The following is an 18722-nucleotide window of genomic DNA, read 5'->3' on the forward strand; positions in this document are numbered from 1 at the left end:
TATCAAAGGCCTTTGATATGTCAAGAGCAATTGCCCTAGAAAAGAAACCTCTGTCGAGATTTGCTAATCCTAGGAGAAATAACTGTAAGCTTTGATATGTCCCGTATGAGATAGTTATAGAATAAAAAAAAACAAAGCCATACTTGATAAGACTAACCATGCGGAAAGAGAGATCAGAACACTTTTGAGACGAAGGAAGTCGTCCATTTCAAGAAAGGTGAAACCCTCTAGTCTGCGGTATATGGGTGGCTCGGAAAATAGCTGATGTGTATCATAGGTAAATATCCTACACTCAAAAAGTAAATGCCACTAAGATCAGAAAGGTCCTGATCTTATAAAAAAATAAATAATTGTGAAGTCGGCTGTGAAGGGCTGACTGAAAGAGATTTTTTTTTTGTGTGTTTTTTTAGCCTGATCTTTCTAGCCGTGTGGTTGTGTAGATGTAAAAATAAAAACTGTACTAAAGTTAAAAAAGCATACATTTTTTTGTGAAATATGGAAGGGAGGGATGTTACATGATAAGGGCTGTCCCCTGTTCATGTAAGTATAAAAATAGAGAGATTAGTTAAAATGAAAATAAGAGAAAGCATAAATCGAACCCTGGACATAAGTTTTAAAGAACAATAGGTTTAAATGGAATGTCCAGTAAATTGTTAATTCGGATGAAATAAATAATAAATAAACTATTCAATTGTTAAAAGAATGTGGATAATAAAATATGAGTTAAATAAATTAGATATGTAGGTTAAATTCCTTTGTGGAAACAACACAAGAAAAATAGGTTATTGGGAAATCAATGTCGAAAACGTGCAAAGTCGCGCATGTTGAAACACGTGAATTTTGCTCACGTGGCCGGGATGCATGGATTTCTCAATATAGGAGGTGGGAGTTAGTTGGTCGTGGAGAGAGTCAGAGACAGTCAGAGGGACAGTCAGGAGAGACAGTCAGGGGAGACAGAGACAGGCGGACGTCTGAAGCGAGACGTCACTTCAGAAACTAAGATGTGAAACTTTGAGTTCTTAATGAGGAAATCCCAACCGGTCGTATTAAATAAATTCATCATGTGTTTTGGATAAAGCTCATCTTTGTGTTTGTGATTTCTACAAAAAGGTAAATTGTATTGTTATTACAGGTCTGTGTTATAAAATGTCATTACAACAACATCTCTCTCTCTAAGATACAACATCATATGTAATAAGACAAGAACTCTCACTAAGAGTCATATCATTACTAATAAGAACTCACGTAACATACGCGCACAAGTGGTATAGTCTAATAATAATAATAATAACTATATAACACTTAGATATGTCTAAGATATGTTGTGGGGGCGATAGAGAGTAAATATAAATGCAAACTTCGGAAGAACCCCCCCCCCCCATCCGCTTTTCTTTTATATCGTGTTTCTTAAAACGTGACTAGTTAAAGTTCAGAATAAAATCACACTTTTCTTTTAACGGTTAATTTAAAAAAAAAAAAAAAAAAATCTTCTGAACGCTATTAAAAGTTAAATTCTTCACTAGTTTGCAGTTTGGAGATGGAAGTGTCTTTGAGATAAGTGATTTCTATACTAATTCGCACTTTTTATTTTTAGATTCAAATATTAATAACTACATTTTATTTCAGTATTTAATTTATGTATTTCTGTTGTATTAAAAGCTAGCTTTTTTTCTCGTCCATAAATGTTTATTCATCTACCGAGTTGATTGCAAAAATAGATTACCTAATTGTACTCATTCTTAGTTCGTGAGAGGGCAATCTATCACTATACTTTCCCTTAAACACATCTGTTGGAGACAATTGAAGAGATGAAAGGCTGTGACAAGGGCCTTCTAGAAGTTGCTGGAACGGTACATCCTGAGGAGATTATTTCAAAGGAGTCTAGAGTTTCTGTACTATCAATAAAATCACCGATACGAAAAAAGTCTGGAAACTTATTGAAGGCATCTCGTAAGTGCCAATCTGAATAAGCACCTGGGTGCAATTCCATTTTATGTACGTGTTTCTATGGAACGATCTGAAATTGAACTTGGTACATCCAGGTTATTAGCTCATCACATTAACCCCAGTTTCTAAAAAAAAGCCATTTGAACTGGAGGGGGGGGGGGGGGGCAGAAGAATACAGTTGCAACAAATTACCTACAACTTTAAAGACTGACGGAACAAGAGCATGCCATCTTCATGGATTAAATAAAGGCTTCCCTTCAAATATTCCATACAAATCCCAGAGTCTGTCAGAAAGATTCCAGAGTTTGACGAGATACACATGAAGAAGGTCAGAGGTTAAGGTTTAATATCATTAAAAATTTCCATAAAAATTTTTCATTCGGAAGGAAAACTTAATTCAAATCATCAAAAGAAAAATCTATACGCAACGGAGATGTTTTTGTAAAAATCATCTTTGTTCCATTCTTAAAAGTCTACTAATAATAAAAAAAATGCTAAAGAGTTTGAGCTGTTAATCAATCATACCTGTTTCACTTGTTTCATGGCCGACTGGTCAAGTGCACTGAACGACTTACTACTCATCTTGCCAGACGATAATTTCGTCTTATCGTCCCATTTCTGGATTGTAGAATTTCTGCAAAGAAATATGAGGCATTCATTACATGATACATTGATAAAGAGAATCGGATAGTGTCCTGCTGTTACATAACTCTTAGCAGGAAGAAAGTGGAGGGGGTGGGAGGGGGGGTACTACACTACCCATGAAAAAATTTTTTTTTTTTTTTTTTAATACTGACATTAGATATTTGGGTTATTCAGACTAACATTCTTATTTTGAATGTTATTTTCACGTTTTGGACGATGTAACCTCCGACCTTCTTGTGTTTTATTGGAATCTGCACAGAATTTTGAATGGGTAGAAGTAATTCATAATTCTAAGTATCACCCACAATGGTGATTGAACCTTTAACCTTCAGAAAAGTCACTTAGAATTGAATTTACCTAGAACTTTATCCATTGTGTATATATATATATATATATATATATATATATATATATAGTGTAAATCTTTAAGAAAGCAATAGTTATCAAGATAAGAAAAGCTCAACACTATTAAAGGGAGCAAAAACATTAATATTAAATGAAAATGAGAAATAAAAGTTATATATAACTTTATTATATCATCAGAGCAATAAGAAAAGTTAAGGAGAAATTTAATTAAAAAAACCTCTTCAGGTCATGGCATTTCGAAGCTAAATGCTTCTCATCAGACGAGAAAAAGAGCCAGAATTATAGAAAATGCAAATATAGAAAAAACTGGCTTACTGACATTTAGATATGAAATGAGAATAAAAGAATCAGATAAAATCAGATAAAATTTGGAAAGAAAAAGGTTATTTCCACAATCTATTATATGAGGGAGAGCTGTCTGTGTGGATGTGTGTTTTTATGTCCAGCTAGAGAGGAATGGGAGGAGAAAAGGGGGTTTGGGAAGAGGGAGCACAAAATGTGAGTGGAAAAGAGAGAGAAAGGTAGAAAAATAGAAGATTTAAAAAAAAAAAAAAAAATGCTACACTTTTGCCTCGGGCAATGCCAAGTTGTCCTGCTAGTTCTTTATAATTCTCTAAAAGCAAAATCTGTTAAATCAGATATAAGAAAAGTTTATTCTTAAAAGTGATAAGATTAGTCCTCACCTGTACGGCTCAAATTTCCGAGCACGCTTGATCAAAAACATTGGAAATTGATCCATCGTAAGTTTTCTTTTTAGTTCTTTTTTCAAACTGTCATTCAACATCTCGTGGTCTGCAGAATCATCGTCTTCGTCGTCTAAATCACTGAAAATATCTTCATCACTATCCCTGAAAACAAAACAAGCAAAATTTCCAAGATAAAAAAATTTCAAACAAGATTAAAAAATTGTTTTTTATTATTGAAATCATTTTTGAATATTCGTTTATTTTTTTTTTATTATTGAAATCCTTTTGAATATTCGTTTATTTTTTTTTTATTATTGAAATCCTTTTGAATATTCATTTATTTTTTTTTTATTATTGAAATCATTTTGAATATTCATTTATTTTTTTTTATTATTGAAATCCTTTTTGAATATTCGTTTATTTTTTTTTATTATTGAAATCCTTTTTGAATATTCATTTATTTTTTTTTTATTATTGAAATCATTTTGAATATTCGTTTATTTTTTTTTTATTATTGAAATCCTTTTGAATATTCATTTATTTTTTTTTTATTATTGAAATCCTTTTTGAATATTCGTTTATTTTTTTTTATTATTGAAATCCTTTTGAATATTCGTTTATTTTTTTTTTATTATTGAAATCATTTTGAATATTCGTTTATTTTTTTTTTATTATTGAAATCCTTTTGAATATTCGTTTATTTTTTTTTTATTATTGAAATCCTTTTGAATATTCATTTATTTTTTTTTTATTATTGAAATCCTTTTGAATATTCGTTTATTTTTTTTTTATTATTGAAATCCTTTTGAATATTCATTTATTTTTTTTTTATTATTGAAATCATTTTGAATATTCATTTATTTTTTTTTATTATTGAAATCCTTTTTGAATATTCGTTTATTTTTTTTATTATTGAAATCCTTTTTGAATATTCATTTATTTTTTTTTTATTATTGAAATCATTTTGAATATTCGTTTATTTTTTTTTTATTATTGAAATCCTTTTGAATATTCATTTATTTTTTTTTTATTATTGAAATCTTTTTGAATATTCGTTTATTTTTTTTTATTATTGAAATCCTTTTGAATATTCATTTATTTTTTTTTTATTATTGAAATCTTTTTGAATATTCATTTATTTTTTTTTTATTATTGAAATCCTTTTGAATATTCGTTTATTTTTTTTTTATTATTGAAATCCTTTTGAATATTCGTTTATTTTTTTTTTATTATTGAAATCCTTTTGAATATTCATTTATTTTTTTTTTATTATTGAAATCATTTTGAATATTCATTTATTTTGTTTTTATTATTGAAATCATTTTTGAATATTCGTTTATTTTTTTTTTATTATTGAAATCCTTTTGAATATTCGTTTATTTTTTTTTTATTATTGAAATCCTTTTGAATATTCATTTATTTTTTTTTTATTATTGAAATCATTTTGAATATTCATTTATTTTTTTTTTATTATTGAAATCATTTTTGAATATTCGTTTATTTTTTTTTTATTATTGAAATCCTTTTGAATATTCGTTTATTTTTTTTTATTATTGAAATCCTTTTGAATATTCATTTATTTTTTTTTTATTATTGAAATCCTTTTTGAATATTCGTTTATTTTTTTTTTATTATTGAAATCTTTTTTGAATATTCATTTATTTTTTTTTTATTATTGAAATCCTTTTTGAATATTCATTTATTTTTTTTTTATTATTGAAATCCTTTTGAATATTCATTTATTTTTTTTTTATTATTGAAATCTTTTTGAATATTCGTTTATTTTTTTTTTATTATTGAAATCCTTTTTGAATATTCATTTATTTTTTTTTTATTATTGAAATCCTTTTTGAATATTCATTTATTTTTTTTTATTATTGAAATCATTTTGAATATTCATTTTTTTTTTTTATTATTGAAATCATTTTTGAATATTCGTTTATTTTTTTTTTATTATTGAAATCCTTTTGAATATTCGTTTATTTTTTTTTTATTATTGAAATCCTTTTGAATATTCGTTTATTTTTTTTTTATTATTGAAATCCTTTTTGAATATTCATTTATTTTTTTTTTATTATTGAAATCATTTTTGAATATTCATTTATTTTTTTTTTATTATTGAAATCCTTTTGAATATTCGTTTATTTTTTTTTTATTATTGAAATCCTTTTTGAATATTCGTTTATTTTTTTTTTATTATTGAAATCCTTTTTGAATATTCGTTTATTTTTTTTTATTATTGAAATCATTTTTGAATATTCATTTATTTTTTTTTTATTATTGAAATCTTTTTGAATATTCGTTTATTTTTTTTTTATTATTGAAATCCTTTTGAATATTCGTTTATTTTTTTTTATTATTGAAATCCTTTTTGAATATTCGTTTATTTTTTTTTATTATTGAAATCCTTTTTGAATATTCGTTTATTTTTTTTTTATTATTGAAATCCTTTTGAATATTCGTTTATTTTTTTTTTATTATTGAAATCCTTTTGAATATTCATTTTTTTTTTTTATTATTGAAATCCTTTTTGAATATTCGTTTATTTTTTTTTATTATTGAAATCCTTTTGAATATTCGTTTATTTTTTTTTTATTATTGAAATCATTTTTGAATATTCATTTATTTTTTTTTTATTATTGAAATCATTTTTGAATATTCATTTATTTTTTTTTTATTATTGAAATCATTTTGAATATTCATTTATTTTTTTTTTATTATTGAAATCATTTTTGAATATTCATTTATTTTTTTTTTTTATTGAAATCAGTTTTGAATATTCATTTATTTTTTTTTATTATTGAAATCATTTTTGAATATTCATTTATTTTTTTTTTATTATTGAAATCATTTTTGAATATTCATTTATTTTTTTGCAAACTGTTATCCTCATCTTCATAGTTGTTGTTTCACGACATTTCGGTCAACTCATCCTCTGGCCTTCTTCAGGTGATTAAAGAATGCTGAGTCTTGTAACTGTATTCACAGTAATTATTGTCTCCCATAGTTGTTGTCTCACGTTTTTTTTTTTTGGTTAACTAATCTTCTGCCTGGCTTTGGGTAGGATTGGAACCACTATCTTCAGACGATGCTCACCTGGGACCATAGAGATTCAACACATCTATCCACTGCGCCCCAGTCCCGAAGAAAACAACTATGAAGATGAGGGTAACAGTCCGCAAATAAATAAAACAATATCATAAAAAGATTTTAAAAATAAATTTGGTAACTTTTTGAGATTCTTAAAAATATCATAGTATCGTATACATTTTTATAAAATATCATAGTATCATATACATTTTTATAAAATATCATAGTATCATATACATTATTATAAAATATCATTGTATCATATACATTATTATAAAATATCATTGTATCATATACATTATTATAAAATATCATTGTATCATATACATTATTATAAAATACTATTGCAACTTATGTATTGTAAAATATAGTATCATATATATAAAATATCATAGTATCATATATATTATAAAATATCATAGAATCATATTATAAAATATCATAGTATCATATATATTATAAAATATAGCATCATATGTATTGTAAAATATCATAGTATCATATATATTATAAAATATAGCATCATATGTATTGTAAAATATCATATCATATATATTATTATAAAATATCATTGTATCATATATATTATAAAATATCATTGTATCATATATATTATAAAATATCATTGTATCATATATATTATAAAATATCATTGTATCATATATATTATAAAATATCATTGTATAATATGTATTGTAAAATATCATATCATATATTATTATAAAATATCATTGTATCATATATTATTATAAAATATCATTGTATCATATATTATTATAAAATATCATTGTATCATATATTATTATAAAATATCATTGTATCATATATTATTATAAAATATCATTGTATCATATATATTATAAAATATCATTGTATCATATATATTATAAAATATCATTGTATCATATATATTATAAAATATCATTGTATCATATATATATTATAAAATATCATTGTATCATATATATTATAAAATATCATTGTATCATATATATTATAAAATATCATTGTATCATATATATTATAAAATATCATTGTATCATATTATAAAATAGAATAGTATCATATATATTATAAAATAGCATAGTATATATTATAAAATATAGTATCATATATATTATTATAATATACCATAGTATTATATATATTATTATAATATATCATAGTATCATATATATTATAATATATCATAGTATCATATATATAAAATATATTATCATATATATATAAAATATCATAGTATCATATATTATAAAATATCATAGTATCATATATATATCATAGTATCATATATATAGCATAGTATCATATATATAGCATAGTATCATATATTATAAAATATCATAGTATCATATATATTATTATAATATATCATAGTATCATATATATTATTATAATATATCATAGTATCATATATATTATTATAATATATCATAGTATCATATATATTATTATAATATATCATAGTATCATATATATTATTATAATATATCATAGTATCATATATATTATTATAATATATCATAGTATCATATATATTATTATAATATATCATAGTATCATATATATTATAATATATCATAGTATCATATATATAAAATATCATAGTATCATATATATAAAATATCATAGTATCATATATATAAAATATCATAATATCATATATTATAAAATATCATAGTATCATATATATATTATTATAATATATCATAGTATCATATATATTATTATAATATATCATAGTATCATATATATTATAATGTATCATATATATAAAATATCATAGTATCATATATATTATAAAATATCATAGTATCATATATATTATAAAATATCATAGTATCATATGTATTATTATAAAATATCATAGTATCATATTATTATAAAATATCATTGTATCATATATTATAATATTTTATCATATAAATTATTATCAAATATCGTAGTATTATATATATTATTATTAGGGCTAGGACAACAATATTATTTTTTTTGTTTGAACTCTCGAGTGTGTATCTGTTTATATCTCATATGCTTTCATATAGAGCAATGTGGTTCTCGGTTGATTAACTGTCTAACTATGTTGGATATATACTCGAGAGTCAAAACTTTAAGAAGAATATTCTGTTGTCGTAACCCTAATTATTATAAAATATCATTGTATTATATATATTATTATAAAATATTGTATCATATATATTATAAAATATCATAGTTGTTTTGCTATTGAGGCTAAAGTGTTGCAGGAAATGTTGATATATTTTGTAGTTGAAGAAATCTTCTCACACAAATTGCAGCAAATCTGTTTAGCCTGTTAGGTAGCAGAATGTGAGGAAAGAAAAACTAGTGAAAAACTTGGATTTTGTATAAATGGGTCCTTTTTATATGTGGCATTAATTTGCATATGGACAATACAGAAGGAAAGTAAACAATACAGAAAAAAAGATATGTGAATGTATGTGTGCATAAATATTAAACAATTATAAGTGAAACGCATAATAATGTAATTATTAATGATAAAGGTTGTAATAATATTTAACAATAACCAATAGTAATAACAACCATATTTCAAAAATAATTTAACAAGCATGTGAAACTGACTGTGAAACTGCTTCCAGCATAAACTACTATCGACTGCTTGCACATAGTTTTTTTTTTTCCTTTCTTCCTCCTGAAGATGAGATATACCTCAAAAATTTGAGGAATTAACACTTTGCCATCCCAATTCAGTACGTTATGGTTGGAAAATGAATATTTTATAATTGAAAATTATTAGAATCTTTCAATATTTTGATTATTCTTTTTGCCCCAAATGCAAAGGCGTTTTTCTACACGACTGCATTGTCATATCTTTCAAACACAACTTTTTACAGACTATACACAATGCTTTAAGCAAACTACAACAAAAATGTTTTGAAAAAAATAAATGAAAGAAAAAGAAAAAGTGATTCACTTACTCTTCTTTGGCTTTTTCTCCTGTTACGATGTGTCGAGTTTGTGTGTTCGTCATCAGAACTGTCGTCTGCAGTTCCACCAACGAGTTCATCATGTTGCATAGTGAACCTTGAACTAAAAAAATTATTTTTTATCTCACATAAATAATTCAACAGCGTGAAATTTTTATAAAATTTTATTTCAGAAAAAAAAATTAGTTCTTATCTAGAATTCGTCGATATTAAAAAACAAAAATAAAGAAAAATCTGTATACTGTACATATCTGTGACGAAACGAATCTATCGTATCCCGAAAATCAGGTAAGTTGATCAAGTAGTTTTATTTTTATAAAGAAAATCATTTCTAAGCAATTAATGGGAATTCGTAGGCATTACAACAAAAATTTTATAAGTTTTGATTATTGTTATTGTTTCTTGAAAGTATTTTCAAGATGGCGACGAAAAACAGTTGCTCTTCTCTTATTCAGAAAATTTTTATTTTCTTAATTATAAAAAACAAACTATTCAATCAATTTACCTGATTTTTGGAATATATTTTTTGTTCCAAAGATTTTTCTTTGTTGCTTTTTAGTACGGGGGAATTCTGAACAAGAGCCAAAATTTTCATTCATTTTTTTAGTAATAAAATTTGCATGTCTGTGTTTCTTGTCCCCATGATACTTGCATTTCTTTTTCTTTTTTATTTATTAACAAATTAAACCAGTTGCTTTCGGTAGGTAGAGTTTGTCAGCCATGGAAGGTAGTCCATCTAGAGGAAGATCAGACTCAATTTCAAATCTCTCCTGCCTTGTGACATACCCACCCATGTGAAAGACTTCAAGAGTAAACCTTGAGAAAAAAATCCAGAGTGGAGCACCTAAGGCAGTACAACGTTGCCTATGATTTCATTTTAACAGCTCCTGCAACAGTGTTGGTACCAAACTGTTCTAGTTTTTATTACTTGTTTTGATCGGACTATTGTTCTCATCTTGAGTGTTATTTGGTTGGTGTAACCTTCGACCTTCATCAGGCAGGTTAGTCATTATTTTGGAAAAGAAAGGAGAAAGTTACTGGCTTTGTAGATATTTACGTATTCTTGGAGTTGTTCAACATCAACAGAGATCAACATAGAGGTCAGGTTTATGTTCCCTTAATTACTGGCTCTCGACATTAGATAACAGGGTCAAGAGAAAAAGTATTAATCTAATTCCGTAAAACTATAAACACGGCTGTAGATTAATGAAACGATTGTGAATTCACTGCATTCTTATTGTTAATTGTATTAGTTCTTATACTCACACCAAATATTATCGCTTTTTTATCTATCGCAAACTCAGTACGGATAGTTCAAACATATTTAGCTTCTGGGACTGACCTTCACTCCTGATCTGAAATGGAACATATACATCAAATCTGTTGCCAAGATTGCTGCAAAAAATATTGGATCACTGTACTGCTCCAGCAGGTATCTCACTGCCGATGCAATCCTCTCTCTGTATATATGCCCTAAAATGGAGTACTGTCATATCTACCCAATTTACACCATTAACAATTACTACACTGCCATCTTACATGCATTAACCCTTATCCTCGAATGGCCTTTAAGCTTTGATAAGTGGTGATTCCCAAGTAAAAAAAAAAAGTATATTTTTTTTAAAAACTTTCCCTGACTACTGGTTAATTTTTTTTTCACCCCCAAAAAAGCATATTGCCATGCAAAGCTTAAGGGGCTATTATTTGGGATCTTGTCTAAAAAAGGACTGTGGGGAGTTGAGCAGCAAGATGTCAGTTCACATTATATGTAAATTTCTGCAAGTTAGTAAAATAAGGGAAGCAGAAACTAGAGAAGGAATTCATTAGCGATTCATGAGGGAAGAAACTATTGAAGGCTTTCTACCATTTAGGGATGTCAACAATCAAGGGATTTTGTTGCTTCCATTAAATAGCGTTTTTTTTTTTCATCACTAATTCATTACAAAGAATTCATAAGAAATAATTCATAAGAAATAATTCATTAGAAAATAATTGATTACAACTAATTCATCACAAATAATTCATTAAAAGAATTTTAAAAATGTTGCATATTTCTTTGAAAACCTTTCCATGACAACTGGTTCAAGTTTTTTTTTCTCTTCATTCACCCACAAACAAAGCATAATGCCACTTTAAACATAAGGGGTTACTATTTGAAACTAAAACGAAACTGCGACACTAAACCTAATGTGGGTTTAACTTGTTTCCTATGAAGGAATAAGTTCTTTGGGAGTATGAAATGCACAAGTGGTCCCCAGTCACATGTATATCCATGTTAGGGAAGATGACGGCATTAGGTTTTTGCAACTTTTGCAGGAATGTGTTCACATCCCCCTACATACAGCACCTGGAATTCCCAAATTAGTCACCCATCTGGTATTGACCAGGCTCAAGATTGCTTAACTTCAATGATCTAGCAAGAACCGGTGTGTCAACGTGATTATGCCATATGCTACTATTTGGGATCATGTGTAATAAGCAAGTATGGGGAGTTGAGCAGCAAGATGTCTGTTTACATTTAGTAGCAATTGAAGGGAAGAAAGTATCAGCGTTGAAGGCTTTCTGCAACAGCGAAGGGATTTTGCTGCTTGTCAGGTTAGTCAGGAATATGTACATCAAGGGGACACAAGTGATAAGAGTTCATCAGAGCACATTCAGTTAAAGTACTTCTAAAACAGACACAGGGAAGCAACATAGATGAGACAAAGGTTGGAGCTTGGATGATGATGTTAGGCCAAGAAGTTTGGATGCTGAGTGCCCAGGCAGGATGTTATTTGTCATGGCAATTCATGGTTGAGAAGATTCCTTTGTAGCTGTTAAAAGGAAAGAAGTTTAGTCTTAGTAGCATTGAATATTACCATTCATTTATGTCCCCCATTCCACTACAAACTGGAGGTCATTCCCTAAGGTTTCAGCCAGTGTCTTGGATGTATGCACATTTGTTTTGTTTTTTTCTGATGTCTATTGAAAGTCTGGTGTCATCAGCAAATATACCTATCTCAAACAGAATTTTATCAGAAATGCTGATTAATCATTCGACTTAGTTTCGATATTGTTTTTAAAACAACACCCAAGGATAAAAAAAAAAATTTTTTTTTACTCAACCCCTCCCACCACCAGTCTTTGGTGACCTCCAAGGGAATGAATATTACAATCAATAATTGTTACTTATAATACAAACCTTTTGTGACGGCTGCAGAGAATTTAGTTCCTCCCCCCTCATTCATAAAATCTGTCCATGTGTCTGGCTGAGGAATTTGGTTCATGGAAGATACGATCCTTTGAACTTTGATTCTTGCTTCTAAAAGATTGTCCAGCAAACCTGAAACGTACATTAAAAAAATATATATATTAAAAGACTAGCAGGGCTACCCGGCATTGCTCGGGACCGTATAAAATAATGAAAAAATTGAAGTTGATTTTGAACATATCTGTCATTCTTAGGATAGAAGTTTTAATGTCTATATATTATTTGCTATTTCGAGCAAATGAATATTTTACCTCCAAGGATCATTCTTTTTTTTGTTATTAACTACATGTTCCTATCCGCAATTGCCCGGGATTAAACAATGGCTTAATATTAAATATTGAATTTTAAACAAAGGGAAAAAAAGAGGGAAAGAGAGGGAGAATGAAAGGAGGATAAAAGAGAAAAAAGAGGGGGAAGGAAAGAAATTGTAAATGGTACTTAAGATGTATATGTGCTATATACAACAGTTTGCATATGTGCTGCTGCTGTTTCTTGTGTGTTATTAGTGAAAAATGTTTCCATTTTAACATAATTCCAAGTTGGATAAAATTTAATTTGATAGAAACTGAATAAAATTACTTTCTGTTGTTATTAAGAATGTAGATCATATTTCTGCAAAAGCCAAATGACAATATATGTGAAGTTCAAAAAGATATTGTATAATGACAATAGAATTGTGTCGAGATGTCAATAAAAAAAATTAATTAAATGTTGCTAACATTTCTATTCTGATGAGAACCTTTTTTTTTTTTTTCAAACAGATTATAGGAACTCTTAAAAATTATATCAATGTGTGCAGAAAAAATAGCAATAAAAAGTCTGGGAGAGAATGTAATTAAAGAGAAAGGTGACATCTCTCGTTTCGAGAAGTCAAAATATCCTAGAAACGAGACAGAGTAAAATTCAACTGCAATGGTCAAAATTTGCTTGCTCAGCAATATAAAGGTGGTGGGGCAAGAGTTATCTCCCCTGGGGACAAATTGGTACTTTTTGCACTCAATAAATACATTAAAAAAAATAATTTTTGAAAATACTTTTTATGGTTATTAAAAACCAGGGTGCAACTACACTAAATAGTGAAATTCAAAAATTTTTATGTTGAATCTCAAGGCAAACCAATGATCTCTACTTAATTGTCATGTTACAGTAATGAATATATCCAAAAATTACTGGAAACGATAATGTAGAAAAAAAAATTAAGGAAACATTTTTTGACAAAAATTAGTGAAAATAAAATGTTTGCCTACTATAACGCCAGAGAGTTCCAAAGGGAAGTAAATAGCGTGTAACTATTGCTATTTTTTTGGTACTTGTACAGTTTAATCAAGACATAAAAAAATGAAAATATCGAAAAAAGTTTAAATTGTATGTATCTGTTATGGAATGAAGTTCTTAATAAAAAAAAATAAAAAAAAAAAAAAAAAAAAAATTTCACTTAAGAAAGAGGGCAGGAATTAGCAAAATGCAGGATCGAATTCAATCCTGCATTTTGCTAATTCCTGCCCTCTGATGAGAAAGAGAGTATTTCTTCGAAACTCCGCGGATTAAGGACTATCCACTTATCTTGTGCTTCCTTTTTTAAAATTAGATATGTTTTTAACTCTTTTTCAAGATGTCTTTTAACATGTTTTATTAATCATTTGTTCATATTATAAGCTCTATTTCCTTTTCGGTTTTATTGAGCTTTTTACATCTGGCTGAGTTTATTTTACTTGTAAATATTAACTCTTTAATATTTATAATATATTTTAAGTTTACCATTTTGATTACCTTAGTAAACTTATTGTAACTTTTATATATATATATATATATATATATATATCAAAGATTTTTTTTGTTTAGTTTTTTTTTTTATTAAGTTGAACTTTGGAGTTATACTCGTTTTTGTAAGTAACATTGGATTTTTGAACTTTGACTTCAAGTTGAAACAGAAAAATTCACACTTTTATAAATTTTAGATAAAAGAAAAATATTTCAGAATTAAAAATGGAATTTTTTTTACAAAAAGTAAACTTTCATTCATCTTTTCAACATGGCCGATGCCAACAAAGTTTACTCTCCCGCACACATCTATCTAAACTGTCCAGATTTAATCTTCCTCTAAGGTCATCAGATCTAAGCCTCTTTTTAAGACTCATATTATGCATCCATCATCTCATTCTCATGTCATTTCTATCCATGCAACACATATCCTCAACCCTCATTGGCCAGGTTTCATTTTCATACGTCATCATACTACAAAAACCTGCCTAAAAGACTCTTCTTCTGGTCAACAGTTGTAATGCTCTGTTACTTAGTAATGACAAAAGTTACCTGAATTTGTAGAGATACTTCGGTTTAAAAACTAGTTTGCCAAATAGCTTTGTGCAAAGCGAACACACAGACAATTCGTAAAAGGGAAAGAATATGCAATTATCGACCTTTTTGACCTCGCCTCTGGCAGACAGGTATCGATACTAATTTCCCCTTTTTTTCTTCTGTCCCTCTCTTTTTTTTTCTTTTCCCCAGTGGCATGTGACAGTGATGACAGGCCCCATGCATTCTAAGTGTGGTTTTACACACGTGAACCAATTCTGTAATGAAACAAACTTTTGCGTACTATCCAGCCTTATCGAGGTAAGCCAAACCTTGCAAAATCATGAACAAACTCTACAATCCATGAACTACCTCGGTAACAATATTAAACAAAATATTTAATCTCAGTTCACACTTCATCGGCAGAGATCAACAATGTGCACGTACGCATGAACACACATGGTCTCACGCATTTTTCACCAAAAGCTATCGTCTGTAAAAAAATATTCTTTCTTGGTTTTAACCAGTACAACAAACTTATTCCATCTACTCAGTTTATAATCAAAATTATTCAAACTACTATTCTCATCTTTATAGCGAGATGTAATAATAATTCTATATTAAACACAACTACATATCTGGACAAGATTCATACGAGAATTGCACAATTGGAAATAATGGTTTAATATGAGTCTTTTAGAGGTTGAAACTTCAATTTTTAATATAGACAATAATAACTACAATTAACACTTTTACCTTGTTGTGGCTGATAGAATAAGAACAATCTACCCTCCTCATAGAATAAATAATTCAGTTTGATACTTCACACAGTTTCCCTATTACCACCATAAGTTTAGAAAGATGTATCTGAGGAAGTTAGAGATTACAGCAACCAAATGTTAAAAAATTTGATATAACAATCAAAATCAGCTTGGTCGTCTGAATAATCAAAATTGTACAAAAAAAAAAAATTTTGAAACAATAAAATCGTAGATATTTAAATTTTCATGGAAAAAAAAAAGTTTTGAAATAAAAATGACAAGACAAATCAGATTTTAAAACATAAAAAGTAAAAAAAAAAAAAAATTTTGAAACAATAAAATCATAGATATTTAAATTTTCATGGAAAAAAAAAGTTTGGAAATAAAAATGACAAGAGAAATCAGATTTTAAAACATAAAAAGAAAAAAAAAATATTTTGAAACAATAAAATCGTAGATATTTAAATTTTCATGGAAAAAAAAAAGTTTTGAAATAAAAATGACAAGAGAAATCAGATTTTAAAACATAAAAAGAAAAAAAAAAATATTTTGAAACAATAAAATCGTAGATATTTAAATTTTCATGGAAAAAAAAAAGTTTTGAAATAAAAATGACAAGAGAAATCAGATTTTAAAACATAAAAAGTAAAAAAAAAAAAAAATAGAAGCATATTATTTCCATTGTTAAACATGTTATCCTGTATAGTCAAATAGACATACACAAAAAAAAAAAAGTAGGAATAAAAAATTACCCAATTGAAACTGAACGGCTTTCCCTTTCGCCTTTTCACCTTCAATGTCAAGTTTAGAAAAACTTTGGACATCTCTTTCTTCTCTCTTGCTTCGTTCGATGGTTTCGTTTCTTTCTTCATCATTACTTACATCATCTTCATCAGTTTCTTCTTCTACATCATCATCCTCATCATCATCATCCTCCTCACCATCATCTTCTTCCATTTCTTCATCATCATCTTCATCATCCTCATCACTAAAACCATCAGAGCCCAAGTCTTTCATACTAAAGTTGTAAAAAGAATAAAAAAAAAACAATGCATTATTAGAGTTCAATTTGCCAAACAAAATAACACTAACTCAAACTGATCGAATTATTCCCCTCCCCTCTTTTTCAGTTCATCTTCTGGTGCTTCCTCATTATTGTAGTTAAATTTGAAATATTGAATTTAGAGTGAAACCAATGGTATCTACTGAATAGCCATGTCGCAGTGAACATATCCAAAAATAACAAAAAATGATAAGGTAAAAAATTAATTCTTAATGAAAGCAATTTTTGAAGATAATTAGTGAAAATTAAATTTTCCTAAATTGGTCAAAGATTTTGCAGAAAAGATTTATCTCCCTTTTGTTATGATTAGAACACTCCATTTTTTTTTTTTTTTTGTAAAACTCAATTTTCACTAATTGTCTTTATAAACTATTTTCATTAATAAATTAATTTTCTACCAATCGGTTTTTGTAATTTTTGGATATTTTCATTACTGTGACATGACAATTCAGTAGATACTATTGGTTTCGTTTGAAATTCAATTTTAGAATTTCGTTGTAATAATAAAGAAGAACCCTGACTATAATCACACACTGACAAACACTTATAAAAATTGAATCATTTCGGTTCATTTATTTATAAACGTGTAGTGTTTGAAGTTCACACATGCTGACAGCCAGTGACAAGCACACCAAACGATGAGGTCAAACTGTCAGATCAAGACAACAGGGGGAAAGATCAACTACTTAACGCATGCACAAGTCAGGAGGTGCAGCCTGCAAACAAAGCAGGTCACACAACCCAGCAAAAGGAGGAAAAAAAACAGACATGACAGGCAGTCAAGAGATCAACAATACACAAGGATACTGAGTAGGCACGGCCAAAACGAAAGGAGGGAGTAGGTATTTTTTGACGGAGCCTCTCTTTAAAAATCTACCAAAAATCAAGTAATTATCCAATCAATACAAAATATTCATCAATTAAGTAAAGAATGAACTTTATAATGGTGTACATTTTTTTCATAATCGATATTTATATTGCCTACAAACCACCCCCTTCTTTATTTGTGGGTACAAATATGCTTAAAATAATCTGCCAAAACTGAGCAAAATATATTTTATTGTGGAGAGGGTGACAATTGTAGATTAAAAAAAAAAAAAAAAAAACAACTGCACACACCAATTTTTGTATATTTGCCGTCCAAGAGACTGACCTTTCAAACGATACCAATTCTGTCAGTGTCCATCGTGCATGTTGAAATTTTTGGCAGACATACACATTTTCCTTTTTATATTTTGCCCGGGTGTTTAGATTAATGAGGTCACATAGAAGTAGCGGAGTTAACTTTTACTGCGGGGCAGCTTTTGGGTTTGTTTACCCAACTTTGGCTGGTTGTTTCCCCAGAAACAAACCGAAAAGAGAGCAATCAGTATCTTTGTTACAAATCATCCCAAATACGCAGGAGATACTTTGAAACTCGGATCGAATTGATGAACAAAAAAAACAAAACAATTATATGATCATAATCATCTTTACAAGCAATGGACCAACATTACTAAGCCAAACACCCTCAACCATTTTTTCAAATGTAAAATCAGCAAGTTTTCCATTCTGCATATTTCCATTTATCAAAGCAATTTAAAAATTTTGCAACCGCAAAAAAATATGAGGGTTAAATTCAAAGTAGTCCTTCTCTTAGTAGAGATTTTGATT

The 18722-nt window shown here is 27.4% G+C and overlaps 1 protein-coding gene across 1 annotated transcript in view; it reads right to left on the reverse strand.

The window, feature by feature from the left end:
• The window catches only part of LOC145252818 (protein AATF-like), a 54390-nt gene that overhangs the window by 19842 nt on the left and 15826 nt on the right, over nt 1–18722 (reverse strand). The window contains exons 4-8 of the mRNA XM_080112790.1: nt 16759–17024; nt 12882–13022; nt 9692–9803; nt 3642–3806; nt 2473–2581 (exon numbers count right to left, since the gene is read on the reverse strand). Of these exons, the coding sequence (XP_079968916.1) occupies nt 2473–2581; nt 3642–3806; nt 9692–9803; nt 12882–13022; nt 16759–17024 (793 nt within the window). The remainder of the gene's footprint in view (nt 1–2472; nt 2582–3641; nt 3807–9691; nt 9804–12881; nt 13023–16758; nt 17025–18722) is intronic.

This window comes from Euprymna scolopes, chromosome 29 (genome assembly GCF_053919585.1).
Source record: "Euprymna scolopes isolate OS-2025 chromosome 29, ASM5391958v1, whole genome shotgun sequence".
Lineage (NCBI taxonomy): Eukaryota > Metazoa > Mollusca > Cephalopoda > Sepiida > Sepiolidae > Euprymna > Euprymna scolopes.